General features: G+C 41.5%; 1 protein-coding gene across 1 annotated transcript; it reads left to right on the forward strand.

The window, feature by feature from the left end:
* Positions 1-357: 357 nt before the first annotated feature.
* Positions 358-8,721, forward strand: IFIT2 (interferon induced protein with tetratricopeptide repeats 2). The gene is made up of 2 exons (XM_049855936.1): positions 358-683; positions 5,639-8,721. The coding sequence occupies exons 1-2, from the start codon at positions 679-681 to the stop codon at positions 7,038-7,040; spliced, it is 1,407 nt and encodes a 468-aa protein (XP_049711893.1). The 5' UTR covers positions 358-678; the 3' UTR covers positions 7,041-8,721.
* The last annotated feature ends 6,711 nt before the right edge of the window (positions 8,722-15,432 follow it).

A 15,432-nucleotide genomic window follows, 5' to 3' on the forward strand; every position in this document is an offset into this window, starting at 1 on the left:
AGAAACTAAAGAACAGAGACATTCAATAATTTGCCCAGAGTCACACAGCATAAAAATGGTGCCATGGTTCTAAACACGTATTCATTCATTCCTTCAGCAACTAATTTTTGAATGTTTGTCACGTGCCAGGTATTGCAGGGACTGAAGATTGAGCGGTGAACAAAACGATCGAAGAGTCCCTGCCCTCATGGAGATTACACAACTACCCAGAATTGACTTGAAGGCAGTGGGTTTTTTTGTTTGTTTACAGTGACCTGCAGGTCATATTAGTGTTAAGGGGAAGCAGAGTGAGGATGGGTTAACGTTGTAATAATGAAGCAACGGTGCTCTGTAAATATATCCTTCTCGGAAGTGGGCTCCTTTGATGTCAGCTGACCGAGGCCAGCAATACAATTCACAAACTTTTTATGACTCACTGCACAGAGTGGGGGGCGCTGATGAGGATACTCAAGGCTCATTTTCCTTCTGGAAGAATCTGGGCAACTTCAAATCAGTTTTACTTTCCAGTTTCACTTTCGTTTTTGTAAAGCCAGTTGCATGAAAACAAGACAAGGTATCAGCTGATGCCTTCATATATAGGTCTCTTCAGAATTCTTCAACCAGAGGAGGAAGGCTTCTGAAGAGCACAGCAGCCTGAACCTCAGCCTCTGAGGACAACTGGAAAGCGCACCAGCCATCATGAGGTAAAGATGCTCCCTTCTCCTCTGTGTTAAATGTTTAGCCAGACTTGTTGTCGAATGCAAATCCTAAGCAGCCATGGCCCAGTGAAGGCAATTGCCTGAACCATTCTGTTTTAGTGTTTGTTTTATAGCCTTACTATGCATCTAAGTCATAAATCTGTGTTATCAATGCTGGCATTTTTATTCCTAAGTCATTTTCTGCTTCACACAGTCAAACTTCCTAAGGGAATTGGAATTGTTCACGGGGAGGAGCTGAGAGCTGATGTCGGAGAGAGGAGCTTGGCAGGCTAGAAGGGAGCAAAGAAAGAAGCATATTTAGATATAATCAGACAGGTGGCTCATTTAAAGATGGGTCTGGGGGAACTGCTCTTATCGACTGTCCTTTATTTGTTTCTTATTTAAAAGCATTAAGTCACTAGATTCTAATAAAATTATTATTTAACAAAAGACGTTTTTGCAGCAGATGTTGTTAATGACATACTTAGCATAGCAACCCTAGTTTCTGCTGTGGTGAATTTTATTGTTAAAGTGCTCATTCATCTCAGATTGGCATGAGAGCTAGCAAACTAACAGACACGCTTTCACCTTAAAATTCTACTGATTGGCTAGAGTCCTCCTATCTGAAGCGTGAATTGGAGATGGAGTGCTTGGAGAAACTAGTCCCCATCTCCAGGGTCTGCAAGTTCCCCAGAAACATAAGATTGCCCTGAGGAGAAAGCATTAGCTCAGTGGGTAGGCAAGGAACTCTCTACTTTCTCCAGCTTGAGGGTTGGGGTGGCCAGACCTGGTTGCCTAAGCCTCCGTCTTGGGGGCTAGGGAATCCAGGGATACTGGCCCCAGAGATCACTTCCTAGAGGCCACATTGTCCTCTTGAAATGATGTTTTTTCAGCTAGTCTGCATGTCTGCCTGATAGAAAAAAAGATCTGAGATATTTACATAAGTGCATCTACCAAAAAAACAACTAAACCCAGTGCCGTCAAGTCAATTCCGATTCATAGCGACCCTATAGGACAGAGTAGAACTGCCCCATAGAGTTCCCAAGGAGCACCTGGTGGATTCGAACTGCCAGGCCTTTGGTTAGCAGCCATAGCAGTTAACCACTACGCCACCAGGGTTTCTATAGTCACCCAGAATCTGTAGAGCCAGTCTACCTATTTCTTAGAATTTTAACATGGTCTTGCCTTAGAATCTTTCCCATAACATGACAGAGCCGCCATTTCCTCTTCTCACTCTCCTTGATTCTTTAGCTGTGGGGACTTTCATTGGCCATTGCACTTGTGCTCTAAGACAGTAGTTCTGAAACTTCAGTTGCATAAGAATCACCTCAAGAGTTTGTTAAAGACAGATTCCTGGGCTCAACCCCCAAGAGATTTCGATGTAGTGAGTGTGGGTTAGGTCCTGAGGATATACATTTTTAACAAGCTCCTGGGTGATGCTGATACTGCTGAGCCTAAAACCACACATGTAGTAGCACCACTCTTAAGACACAGTGATAGCAGCATTTGTCCCAGGCCTGGTGGACAGTGTCACTGTAGCTTTCATCCAGATAGGAAGCAGAAGAAGAAAGTGTGGTTGTTGTGTAAATGGCTGGAACGTCTAGAGGGACCCGGAGCATAAGACTCACAAGTCTAAGCCCAGGACAGCAAGTATCTGGGACCTACATCTCTGATTTACTAGGGAAAATGAAAACCCATGGTTGGGCGGTAAAATTGGATGGCTTTTTGAATGGCTTCTCCAAAGGAATTTTATATAAGTGTATATATTAATGGAGTCCCTGGGTGGCAGAAATGGCTAAGCGCTGGGCAGCTGACTGAGACTGGCAGCTTGAGTCCACCCAGAGGCACCTTGGAAGGAAGGCCTGGCAATCTACTTCTGAAAAGTCAGCCATTGGAAACGCTATGGAGCACGGTTCTACTCTGACACACATGGATGGGGTTGCCGTGAAATCAGAATAGACTTGAAAGCAACTGGTTTGGTTTTTGGTTTGGTATATATTAAATGTCCCTATCCTATCAAGTGCACAACTTACTGTATGTTTTATATGTCAGAGATAATCTCAACTCTATTCACTCTCTTTGTACCTCATAAAATGTGAAGGGAGCTAACGACCTCATGTGTAAAGAAACCTTTCCACAACCTCACTGAGGAAGAAGATAGCTCTTGATAGAATGTGAACTTTTCAAGGGGAAACTGCTGTCATTAAAATGCCAAGAGGCTCTAACAGCCTGGTTTGTCACTGAGACCTCCCTGGGGCTTTGGAAGGAATCCTTCCCACAGCAGGAAACTCCTACCCATTTCCCCTTTTACTGTTTGTTCGTTCTATTTGGGGTAGTTAAGTCTCTACTTGTTTTAATTAACAGAAAGGAACAGAAACTGGAGTGTTTCACAGGACCCAGGTTCAGGATTGCATGGACCCCAGGAGGACTAGAACAGGACACTAGGGAACTTGGGGGGCCCACTCCCTGTGTTTTCTCTATGTGCATCTGGGTGCTTTCTCTGCAGCATGTGTTACAGAATATGGTTAACCTTAAAGATGGCTACCAGCAGATCCCCATATTGCATAGCACCCTTCCTAGCACTTTAAGACTTGCTCTGGCTCCCCTGGAGCCCTGGTAGCAGTGATTAAGAGATCTGCTGCTAACCAAAAGGTTCAACAGTTCAAATCTACCAGCTGCTCCTTGGAAACCCTAGGGGGCAGTTCCACTCTGTCCTATGGGGTCACTATGAGTCAGAATTGATTCCTGTCTCAGTTTCATTTCCAGCTTCTACATGAGTTTAGGTGCCCACCCCTGGCCCAATAGAATGGGAAGGTGGGAGGGCAAGTCACTCTGTATAAAAAGTGAGGAAGAGGGGACAGTAAGAACATGGGGGGATATAATCTGTAATATAGACTAATATTTCAAAAGTTATCCTCACTACTTTGCATAGACTTCCAGATATATACTGGCTGTATATGTCAGAATCCATAATATCTAGAACATGCAGCTCTGGCTAAAAGGGCTGGTTAATATATACAGTGATTTTTTTCTTTTTTTTTTTTAAGTGAGAAAAAGCAACACTTTAGGGCCTCTAATACATAGGCAATGTGGAGAAATATTTTGGGGCATGGAATGATTTTGACCCTAACCATCTCTGAAGTTAGAGTAGAGGTTTTTGTTTATTTGTCTCTTTGCTGTTTTTTGCTTCTTGCTCATTCAGTCATTCATTCATTTACTTTGAGGACCAACATTGAAGGGAATGGAAAATCTTTTTAGGAAAGTTACCAGGGCACCTAAAGGAAAAGAGCTCTTCCCATTAAAAAAGGAGCTTGTGAGCCTCCCATAGCTACACTTCTCACCTCCTACTATAAAAAGGCAAACCACAGGAGGAAAAAATAATTTCAAAAGAAAATTCCAACAACAAATGCAAAGTTATTAATAAACCAACTCAATGAAACGTGTTAAGAACAGAAACTGCCAGTTTAGAAGGAGGGGTAGGAAAGGGAAAAAAAAAAAGAGAGAGAGAACAAAATGATTACATTTCATTCTAAAACAGAAGTTTAAGGCATGGCTGACATAAATAATAATAAAACAGAGGTAGAGTTAATGGTTAAGGTCAACAGTTAAGAGTTAGAAGTGGGATTCGAACCCACACATCCATTCAGAGATCAGAAAGATAAAAGAGCAGGCAAAGTGAGTAAAAACTAAGGATTTTTCTATTTGGGGTAGTCAAGTCTCCATTTGTTTCAAGTAACAGAAAAGAACGGGAACTGGAATGTTTCACAGATTTAAATGGTTACAGTGGAAAAAATTCAACTGGAAAAAACAAGATAATGCAATGTCATGAAGAGGCAAAACCAATTTGATAAAAGCTCAAAAAGTATGTATAGGCTAAGGAGATCAATTAAGGATATATAAGACATGAAAAAATTAGACAGGAAATAGAAAGTGATAAAGATTTTAAAAGGCAAAATAAGAACTAAGGAATTAAAAATATAGAAGATAAACAGTTGAATTTCAGAGGGATAATCCAGTTTACAACAGGGTAACAAAATATTAAAAGAATAGAGAAGATTAAAGCTAAAAATTTCAATACGTAGAAGTACATGCTAGGCAACAATGAAAAACAGAAAATGCCATCAAACAGATTTGCTTCTTAAAAACTGCATAAATAAAATGAAACCTTTGCTGAAATCAGTTCCCACAGATTTGGCAACCTCTGCAGAGACTTTCAAAAGCAGAAAGCTGAGGGCCAGAGCTGCAGACAAAAACTGCCTTATTCAAGGACTTGCAGCCTCAATCTCAGAGACTCCACCCACTGCCCTCCCTTATTCTTTTGCTCCTCACAGTCGTCAAATTTCTGCTTCACCATGCATTTGACACATAGGCAGAGTATAGGGAAAAAAAGGAAAGACTGTTCTTTTTGATTTGGGTTGCCATTCTTTAGGAGGAGGAGATCTGTATTTGCAATCCACATTTCTTACCAGAATAATCTGTGCTGTGTCTCAAGAGAGCTGGGGGGAGGAGAGGTGTGGGGGAAGAGAGCTGTGGGGGGAAGACAGCTGGGGAGGAAGAGAGCTGGGGGGGTGGGGTGGGAAGAAAGCTGGGGACTAAGAGAGCTAGGGGGAAGAGAGCTGTGGGGGAAGAGAGCTATAAGCAGAAGAGAGCTGAGGAGGAAGAGAGCTGGGGGGTGGGGGACGGGAAGAAAGCTGGTGACAAAGAGAGCGGGGGGGGGCGGGGAAGAGAGCTGGGGAGGAAGAGAGCTGCGGGGGTGGGGGAAGAGAGCCCTGGTGGGCAGTGGTTAAGTGTTCAGCTGCTAACCAAAAGATCTGTAGTTCAATTCCACCAGCCACTCCTTGGAAACTGTATGGGTCAATTCTACTCTGGCCTGTAGGGTTACGATGAGATGGAATCAACTCAGCAGCAATGGATAATGGGTATATGTCTCAAAGTGTTCATCTCTCTGTTTTTCCCTACAGTGAGATTACCAAGAATTCCTTGGAGAGCAGCCTACGGCAACTAAAATGTCACTTCACCTGGAATTTGGTCGGGGGAGAAAATTCCTTGGATGATTTTGAAAACAGAGTGTGTAATCAGATTGAGCTTCAGAGCAGTGAATTCAAAGCCACAGAGTGCAACATACTGGCCTACATAAAACACCTCAGAGGCCAAAACAAGGCAGCCCTGGAATACTTACAGCAAGCAGAAGAGTTAATCCAGCGAGAGCACGCTGACCAAGCAGAAATCAGAAGTCTGGTCACCTGGGGAAACTATGCCTGGGTCTACTATCACATGGGCAGATTCTCTGAAGCTCAAATTTATGTAGACAAGGTGAAAGGAGTCTGCAAGAAGTTTTCCAGCCCCTACAGAGTTAATAATAGTCCTGAGATAGAGTGTGAGGAAGGGTGGACGCGGTTAAAGTGTGGAAGGAAGTTTTATGAAAGGGCTAAGGTGTGCTTTGAGAAGGCTCTGGAAGAAAAACCAAAGAACCCAGAATTCATCATTGGACTGGCAATTCTGAGCTACCGTCTGGATACCTGGCCAATTAATCAGAACCCTATTAACGCTCTGAGACAAGCCATCAGGCTGAATCCTGACAACCAATATGTTAAAGTCCTCCTGGCTCTGAAACTTCAAGAGCTGAATGAAGAAGGTGAAGGGGACAGTATAGTTGAAGAAGCCTTGGAGAAAGCCCCATGTGCAACAGATGTACTTCGCGGTGCTGCAAAATTTTATCGAAAGAAGGGTGCTGTAGACAAAGCTATAGAAATGCTTGGAAAGGCTTTAAAATCCATGCCAAATAATGCCTACCTGCATTACCACATTGGGTGCTGCTATAGGGCAAAAGTCCTCCAAATACAAAGTGAAAGGTATGAAGAAAGAGAGAAGTTACCAGAACTAATAGAACAAGGCCTGGATTATTTAAAGAAAGCAGATGAGCTCAATGGGAATCTCCCCAATGTCTGCTCCTATCTTGCCAGCCTCTATGCTCAAGTAAATCAGTATGAAGAAGCAAATTATTACTTCCAAAAAGAATTCAGCAAAGAGCTTGCTCCTGTAGCGAAACAGCTGCTCCATCTGCGATATGGCAACTTCCAGCTGTATCAAATGAAGTGTGAAGAAAAGGCCATCCACCATTTTATAGAGGGTGTGAAAATAAAGCAGGAATCAAAGGAGAAAGAAAAAATGAAAACCAAACTGGAAAGAATTGCTAAAATGCGGCTTTCTCAAAATGAAGCTGATTCTGAGGCTTTGCATCTCTTGGAGGTCCTTGATGAGCTAACGGAGAAATGCAGCAAGCAGATGAAGACTCAGAGAGGTTTGGCCTCTGCCAGCCTCCTCTCTTCAGCATCTATAGCTGAGGCAGGGGATGAGGAATAAGGATATGGTGCTCATAGAGCTGCTGCTGGAAGGAGGCCAAAACCCCTCCAACCAGGGGGATATTCAAATGTTGAACATGGACTAAACGGAGCAGACAGTGGCCCCAGTACAGGATCAGGGTTATGGAGAACCCTGCTGTGCCAGGTATTAACTCTGGAATTGCTAGATCACGTGAAGGTCCAGGGGGTTATAAGGGAGGAACCAGATTGGGGGGTAGGTCTGGGGGCTTGGGAAAGGGGCTACTTCCCAACTGAACTCTTGGGCACAGTTTGTTCTATGACATTCCCTTAGTCACATACCCTTAGTGGTGTGATGCCTTAGGCTTCTTCATATGTTTATATAAGGCAGCCAGATTCCCTCAAATCTGTAACTTTGTGGTCCATTTTTGCAACGGATACTGTGTAAGTAGGCTGGTTTTGCTGTAACAGAAGACTAGAGGACCAAAGCCTGGAGAGGGCTCAGTATCCACCTCCTTCCCCCTCCTCCCCAGCCAATCTTCAGTCTAAAGTGTCCTACACAACATGAGTGCAATTGTTCTAGCAACTGAGGTGGCAACATTAAAAAAAAAAAAAAAAAACCAAACCCATTGCTGTCGAGTCAATTCCAACTCTTAATGACCCTATAGGACAGAGTACAACTGCCCCATAGAGTTTCCAAGGAGTGCCTGGTGGATTCGAACTGCTGACCTTTTGGTTACAACCGTAGCACTTACCACTATGCCACATAGTTAGAGAAAAACAGAGTAGAGAGCAAATCAAATCTAGAAGGGACATTTCTAGAAGTAATGGAGTCAAACAATCACAGTGTGAGTCTTTCAGGTGGTATATGCAGAGTTATCATCTCCACTCTGCCCTACCTGTAACTGTAATACAGCATGTAAAGAATTAAGGGGATTCTGTGGAATATTCTAGAAACCAAAATAATAAATTTCTTAAAAACTTACATGGAAAGAGTGTGCCACCAGGGCTTCTCGTGGAAACAATAGGAATAGGAAAAAAGTAAGCAAAAGACAGAGAGAGGGATGCTGTTGCGTCATTGTAGATCATAATCGTATGTAGAAATTTTTGTTTTCTCAGCTATTATTAGGAAAATTTATTTGTAGGATGAGACTTGATTTGATGAGCCCAGGTTTGAGACGATAGGTGAAGTATCAGAACAGGGAATAACTTGGTACTTAAGGGACTAGTGAAAGGACTTGGGAAATGACGTTGATAATGGAGGGTTGTTCCCGTCCCCCATTAGAAATGTTGTATATTGGATGATATAGCTACTTCTTGTAACTCTGAAAATTTTCACAAAATTTATGTTTGGTGCAGTTGAGGTTTTCTAGGTAGGCACTGAATAGGCCTAGGCTTTCATCAGGGTTGCCCGGAACCAAAAGAGAGTCACTTGACCCAGCATGACACCATCAGCCACCCTCTCAGTTGCAAAATGTTTGCCTGTTGGAATTAGTTTAAATTTAAGAGTATATTAACAGCTTTTTTTTATTATTAAGCAATTAAAGGATTATATAAAATTCAAGATTTTTTATTAATAAAAATTCAGATGGCTATAACAATGGCTTTCATGATATCTCCTGTATTAAAAATATTGTAATATATACTTGAGATCATCAGTGTGCACAGTTTGGAATCCTGAACAAAATCATGGTTTTAATAAAATAAACGTGATGAAGCATAAACAGGTGTCCCGGCTTATCTGAAATTTTGTTGAACCATAAGTCTTTCAGACTCAGGATAAATGTGATGTTACACTGGGTATGAATTAGCTCTGAGTTGCCCAGACTGGTCAAACACCAAAACCACTGAACAGAACAAAAAAGTTATTTCCACAGTCATAAGCGTCCAGTGCTTCCATTGATACCCTGACACCCCCACCACTGTGCACACACATGCATACAAACCCACTGCCCCGACACTGACAGTCCTTTTCTCTGCTAAATCTTGTTAAAATCTTGTACTTTTCTCCACATTTTCTCTCTTCTGACCTCCACTATGAGAAATAAGGCAGTGTCCCTGATTTTATTTTATGCCACATCCCAAAGGCAATGCAAATGAATTTTAGAGAGCTTTTCCTATGAAGTAAAGAACAGAAAGCAACAAGGAGACTCTGGTGGAAAATACAATTCACACCACTACAATGCTAAATTTATTCTATCAGACTGAATTGGACAAGCATATGTTTCAGGAGAAGGTCTAGCTCACTTGGCCTGGGCAACTTATCATTGGATCTGGTGCCTGGGGAGGAAGCTCAGGAGTGTTCTGAGTAGAAAGTGAGATGGGCAGATACACTGACCTTCAGAGGGGGCTGCTGGCACCTGTAGTGTGCTAAAGAAAGTATGTCAAGTGTATATAATCTTGTCGTTGAGGGTCATGCCACCTAAACCCTAGCTAAAACAACCGTAAAAATGGGAAAAGGTAAAAAGGGTGAGGGAGAGATGTATAACATAAACCAAAAAAAAAAAAAAAAAATTGCCGTCGAGTCGATATCAACTCATAGTGACCCTATAGGACAGAGCAGAACTGCCCCACAGAGTTTCCAAGGAGCACCTGGTAGATTTGAACTGCCAACCTTTTGGTTAGCAGCTGTAGCACTTATTTGATACACCACCAGGGTTTCCTGTATAACATAGTACACTTAATATTTATTTGAAGACTTAAACCTAATAAATATGATTAGAAAACAATAAATAAAATTATGAATGTAGCTCATGTTTCCTGAAATCTCACCAACCTGGGAGAACAAATGGAGTCATCTTAACTGTAATGACTTGTAATTCCCTGACTCTTAACTACATCTCCCAGTGCAGAGCATTTGATTCCCCTCATACACTCACCCAGGTAAACAACAAGCCCCCAGTAGGCGTCTCATGGGTACTGATAACAAGTCTACCAGTTAGAAATATCTGGCTGTATCTGCTATTTGGGGTCCCTGGGCGGCGCAAATGGTTTATACTTGACTACTAAAAGAAAAGTTACCAGTTCAAACGTACCCAGTGGCACCACAAAAGAAAGACCTAGCAATCGGCTTCTGTAAACATTACAGTAAAAAAAAAAATATCCTATGGAGCAGTGGTGGCATAGTAGTTAAGTGCTATGGCTGCTAACCATCCCATCCCAGTGCAGTCAGAGGTTGGCAATTCGAATCTGCCAGGCGCCCCTTGGAAACTCTATGGGGCAGTTCTACTCTGTCCTATAGGGTCGCTAATAGTCGGAATCAACTCGACGGCAGTGGGTTTGATTTTGGTTTTTTGGTATGGAGCAGTTATACTCTGTACGCACGGGATTGCCATGAGTTGGGACTGACTCAGTGGCAACAGGATTGATTTTGTGGTTTTTATCTGGGATTTGTACTGCCCTAGCACCCACTCCCATCAATGTCCACTGCTCATAAAACTGCTTCAATATGTCTTGGCGTTCTCTGAGTTTGATTGTTACCTTGAGAGTGCTGGTACCCTGCCAAAGAGGTTCTCAAATGTGCTAAGACCAACGCAGGGGCGAGGTGAATTTCCCTCATCCCTACTTCACTTTGCTCTCTGGCTTCCAAGTTGTTGTTGTTAGGTGCCATTGAGTTGGTTTTGACTCATAGCTACCCTATGTACAACAGAACTAAACATTGCCCAGTCCTATGCCATCCTCACAATCATTGCTATGTTTCAGCCCATTGTTGCAGCCACTGTGTCAAACTATCTCGTTGAGGGTCTTTCTCTTTTTCACTGACCCTCTACCTCACCAAGCACGATGTCCTTCTCCACGGATTAGTCCCTCCTGATAACATACTTTATGTGAAATGAAGTTTGCCATCCTTGCTTCTAAGGAGAACTCTGGCCGTGCTTCCTCCAACACAGACTTGTTTGTTTTTCTGGTGGTCCATGGTATATTCAATACTCTCTGCCAACACCATAATTCAAAGACATCACTTCTTCGTTGGTCTTCCTTTGTCATTGTCCAGTTTTTGTATGCATATGAGATTGACAATACCATGGCTTGGTTCAGGTGCACCTTAGTCGTCAAGGTGACATCTTTGCTTTTTAACACTTTAAAGAGATCTTTTGCAGCAGATTTCCCCAGTGCAGTACATCATCTGATTTCTTGACTGCTACTTCAATGGGCATTGATTGTGGATCCAAGTAAAATGAAATCCTTGACAACTTCAATCTTTTCTCCATTTATTGGTCCAGTTGTGTGAATTTTTGTTTTCTTTAAAAAAAAAAAAAAAAAAAAAAATTTTTTTTTTTTTTTTTTTTTTTATGTTGAGGTATAATCCATACTGAAGGCTGTGGTCTTTGATCTTCATCATTAAGTGCTTTCAAGTCTTCTTCTCTTTCAGCAAGCAGGGTTGAGTCATCTCCATATTGCAGGTTGCTAATGAGTCTTCCTCCAATCCTCGTGCCATGTTCTTCTTCATATAGTCCAGCTTCTCATATTATTTGCTCAGCATACAAATTGAAACTGACTAAAATTCTTAGGTGTAGGCTGAATGTGTGCAACTGTAACAGAAGTGTGCTCAGCTTGCCTTAGTTTCCTAGTGCTACTGTAACAGAAATACCACAAGTGAGTGGCTTTAAGGAACAGATATTTATTTTCCCACAGTTTAGGAAGCTAGAAGTCTGAATCCAGGGCACCAACTATAGAAAGCTCTGTTTCCACCCTGGAGGAAGACATTTGTTTCAGCTTCCAGAACCTCTGCAGAGCATCTATCTTTCCCTCATTTGTGCTTGTTTCTCTCTGTGTCAGTTTACTCTTTCTATATCTTGAAAGTCAGATTTAAGACACATCCTCTAGTGATATGGCTTCATTAACATAACAAAACCCTATTCCTAAATGGGGTTACATCCACAGGTATCCTGTTGCCATCAAGTTGATTCCGACTCATAGCGACACTATAGGACAGAGTAGTACTGCCCCATAGAGTTTCCAAGGAACACCTGGTGGATCTGAACTGCAGAACTTTTGGTCAGCAGCCATAGCACTTAACCACTATACCACCAGGGTTTCCATCCACAGGTGTAGGGGTTAGGATTCCAACACATACTTTGTGGGGACACAATTCAGTCCATACCACAGCTCTACATGGGGCCTTACTTCAGCTAATTTAGGTACAAGATAGAAAACTGGTGAGGAGATCACAGACAGGATACATTGGAAGCTGACGGAACCCAGTCACAAATGATTCTGCTTTTCCTCTTTGGTCCCCTGTAGGCTAACGCTGCAAAAGAGGGTGCTGAATAGGCAAATAAGACAGATCAACCCCAGGACCTTTGTTCATGCCTCACCTATTTTAGAAACAATGGGATACAGTTTGTGCCATTTCTGAATTGGGTATAATTTAAAAACAAAAAATGACTTTCACCTGAACCTGGAAATTCCTCAGGCCCTTCTAGAGTCCTGGAGATTCCCCAAAAACATTTATACAAATAATCTAATGAAAAGTATTCAGAGAGCCTTTCCGCTACTTTTTTGGCATCCCGGATATCACAGAGACATGAGCCAACCTATGTTCTGCTTTTGATACACAGATGTTAAAAAGCAGAGGCATTGTGATAAAAAAATATTGTACACACATTTTCTTCTTTCCTGTTTCTAAAGTAAATTTACTAATGTGTCATCAAATCTTACACTAAAAAACTCAAACTTACATGTACATTTTTGTGCTGAGTGAAACGTTACATGCTATTATATAAGTTGACCTTGAAAACACATTTTAAAACTACACAGAATATTTTCTCAGTGTTCATTTAGAAAACCTAAAATTTAATAGAATATTTAAAATATGGAAAGCATTTTAAAATAATGAGTAAAGTAAGGCTTTTAGGTAATAGAAAATAGAGTCGATTTGTCTATGTATTAAAGAGGAATTCACATTTCCACCAGCAATGTATGCACAATACTGTTTCCATCATCTTCACCAATACTGAATGCTATCAGTCTTTAATTTTTGCCAATCTGATTCCCAAAGGATACATTTGGCCATATGAATAACAGGTAAATAAAGTTTTTGTGGCGAAGTGGTTAAGTGCTACAGCTGCTAGCCAAAGGCTCGGCAGTTTGAATCCACCAGGCGCTCCTTGGAAACTCTACGGGGCCATTCTTCTCTGTCCTATAGGGTCGCTATGAGTCGGAATCGACTCGACGGCACTGGGTTAAAGTTTATGTGAATAAATTTTGTAGTTTATGTAAATAAACTCATATGACTGAAGCCCTTTCCACACTTTGAACCTTAGATCTCTACCTACCCCTACTTCTCTCTTTTCTTTCTCCTCTTTCTCTCCCTCGCCTTCTCCGTTTCCCTCTTCCTTTCCTTTTCTTCCTCCCTTTGTATCTCTCTGCCTCCTGAGTTTCATTCTTCAAGTCTGTAAGGAGCTTCTCTTTCTAAAGTTTGTTTTGCATCTCTGTGAACACAATGAAACATAGCCCTCCCAGGATACCTTATCTCTTTTCTTAAGTCAATAATTCAAGACAAACTTTCTAGAATCACTTTCTTCTGATTAAAAACTCCAGAGAAAGAATCTGACTGGCCTATTTACAGTAAAATTTCCATCCCTGACAGAAATTCTTGGGGAAAAGTTACTCAAAACAAAATCTACTCCCATCCCAGAAAACCTTCCCACAACAATAGAAGAGAAAAAAAAAGTTTTACTATTGAATAAGCATTAAACCAGAATATAATGCATCATGGGTAATCCACTCAAGAGATTGCAGAGACAGAAGGGAATCCTAACCATATAGTTAAGTGGATAATACAACCCATTAAATCCATGTTTTCAAGATAATATTAATTTTCTAGTATCTTTATGGCTAGATACCTCACATTATGTTAATCTCCTTCCAGGAAACTGGGAGGTAGGGATGTGATCTTTCTTGATAATTACATTTCAAAAGAAAGGATTCCCAACTCCTTGAGGAAACAACTTTGGTTTACATACTTTTTAAAGAGACAAAGACCTTATAATTACAAGTTATCTAAAGTGAATTCTGAAAGAACAGGGGAGGAGGAGAGCCTCTGATTTTCAACTGGGAGAATTAAAACCTCCTATTTTCAATTTTGGAAACCCTGGTGGAGTAGTGGTTAAGTGCTATGGCTGCTCAGCAAGAGGTCGGCAGTTCAAATCCGCCAGGTGCTCCTTGGAAACTCTATGGGGGCAGTTCTATTCTGTCCTATAGGGTCGCTATGAGTCGGAATCAACTTGACGGCAGTGGGGGTTGGGTTTATTTTCAATTGGTATTTGTCCTTACAGAATCCAGTGTGACCAAAAGAATGAGGTCACATGCCAGATCCAGCAAAGGCTGTGAGCACTGGCTCTCTGAGGAAGGATGTGGACAGGTTTTCTAAATGAGGACACAGGAAGAGAGAGGAAATGATTGGCAGAGAAAGTAGCTTACTAGAACAGCGCTTCTCAAACTTTAATGTTTACACAATCACCTGGATTCAGTAGGTCTGGGGTGGGGCCTGAGATTCTGTATTTCTCACAAGCTCTCAGGTCAAACCTATGCCACTAGCCCATAAACTTGAATTGTTTAAGTGTATAGATCGACCTGCATCCAAGTCGGCCTGGTTCCATTTTTCAGCATATTTTTTGGTCAAGCATGACGATCATACCAGCACTTTATCTTTCCTACAGCCTTCTGCCTTGAGACAATTCATGTCCTAAGAGTCCAGGTCAAAAAACCTGTTATTACCTCAAGAATAAGCATTCTTAATGTGAAATGGTATAGCCACTTCGGAAAAAAGTTTGGCAGTTCCCCAAACAGTTAAACATAGAGTTACCATAGGATCCAGCAATTCCACTACTAAGTATATACCAAAGAGTAATGAAAACTTACATCGACAAAAAAACTTATATACGAATGTTTACAGCAGCATTCTTCATAATGCCCAAAAGGTAGATCCATCAACTGATGAATGGATAAATAAAATGTGGTACACCCATATAATGGAATATTGTTTGGCAATAAAAAGAAATGAAGTGTTCATACATGCTACAACATAGACGAACCTCGAAAACATTATGCTTGGCAAAAGAAACTAGACACAAAGGATCACACGTTGTGTAAGTCCACTTCTATGAAATGACCATAATAGGCAAATCTATAGATACAGAATGACTCTGTGTATTCCTTCCAACTTCTTTTGATGCTTCCTGCATCATTTAATATTTTCCCCATGGAATCCTTCACTGTTGCAACTTGAATACACGGAGTCATTATACCAAAAAGAATTAGTCAATGTTCAACCATTTCAAGAGGTGGCGTATGATCGGGAACCAATGGTACTGAAGGAAGAAGTCCAAGCTGCTCTGAAGGCATTGGCAAAAAACAAGGGTCCAGGAATTAATGGAATATCAAATGAGATGTTTCAACAAACAGATGAAGCGCTGGAGGTGCTCACTCGT

Source organism: Elephas maximus, chromosome 16 (genome assembly GCF_024166365.1).
Source record: "Elephas maximus indicus isolate mEleMax1 chromosome 16, mEleMax1 primary haplotype, whole genome shotgun sequence".
NCBI classification, from domain to species: domain Eukaryota; kingdom Metazoa; phylum Chordata; class Mammalia; order Proboscidea; family Elephantidae; genus Elephas; species Elephas maximus.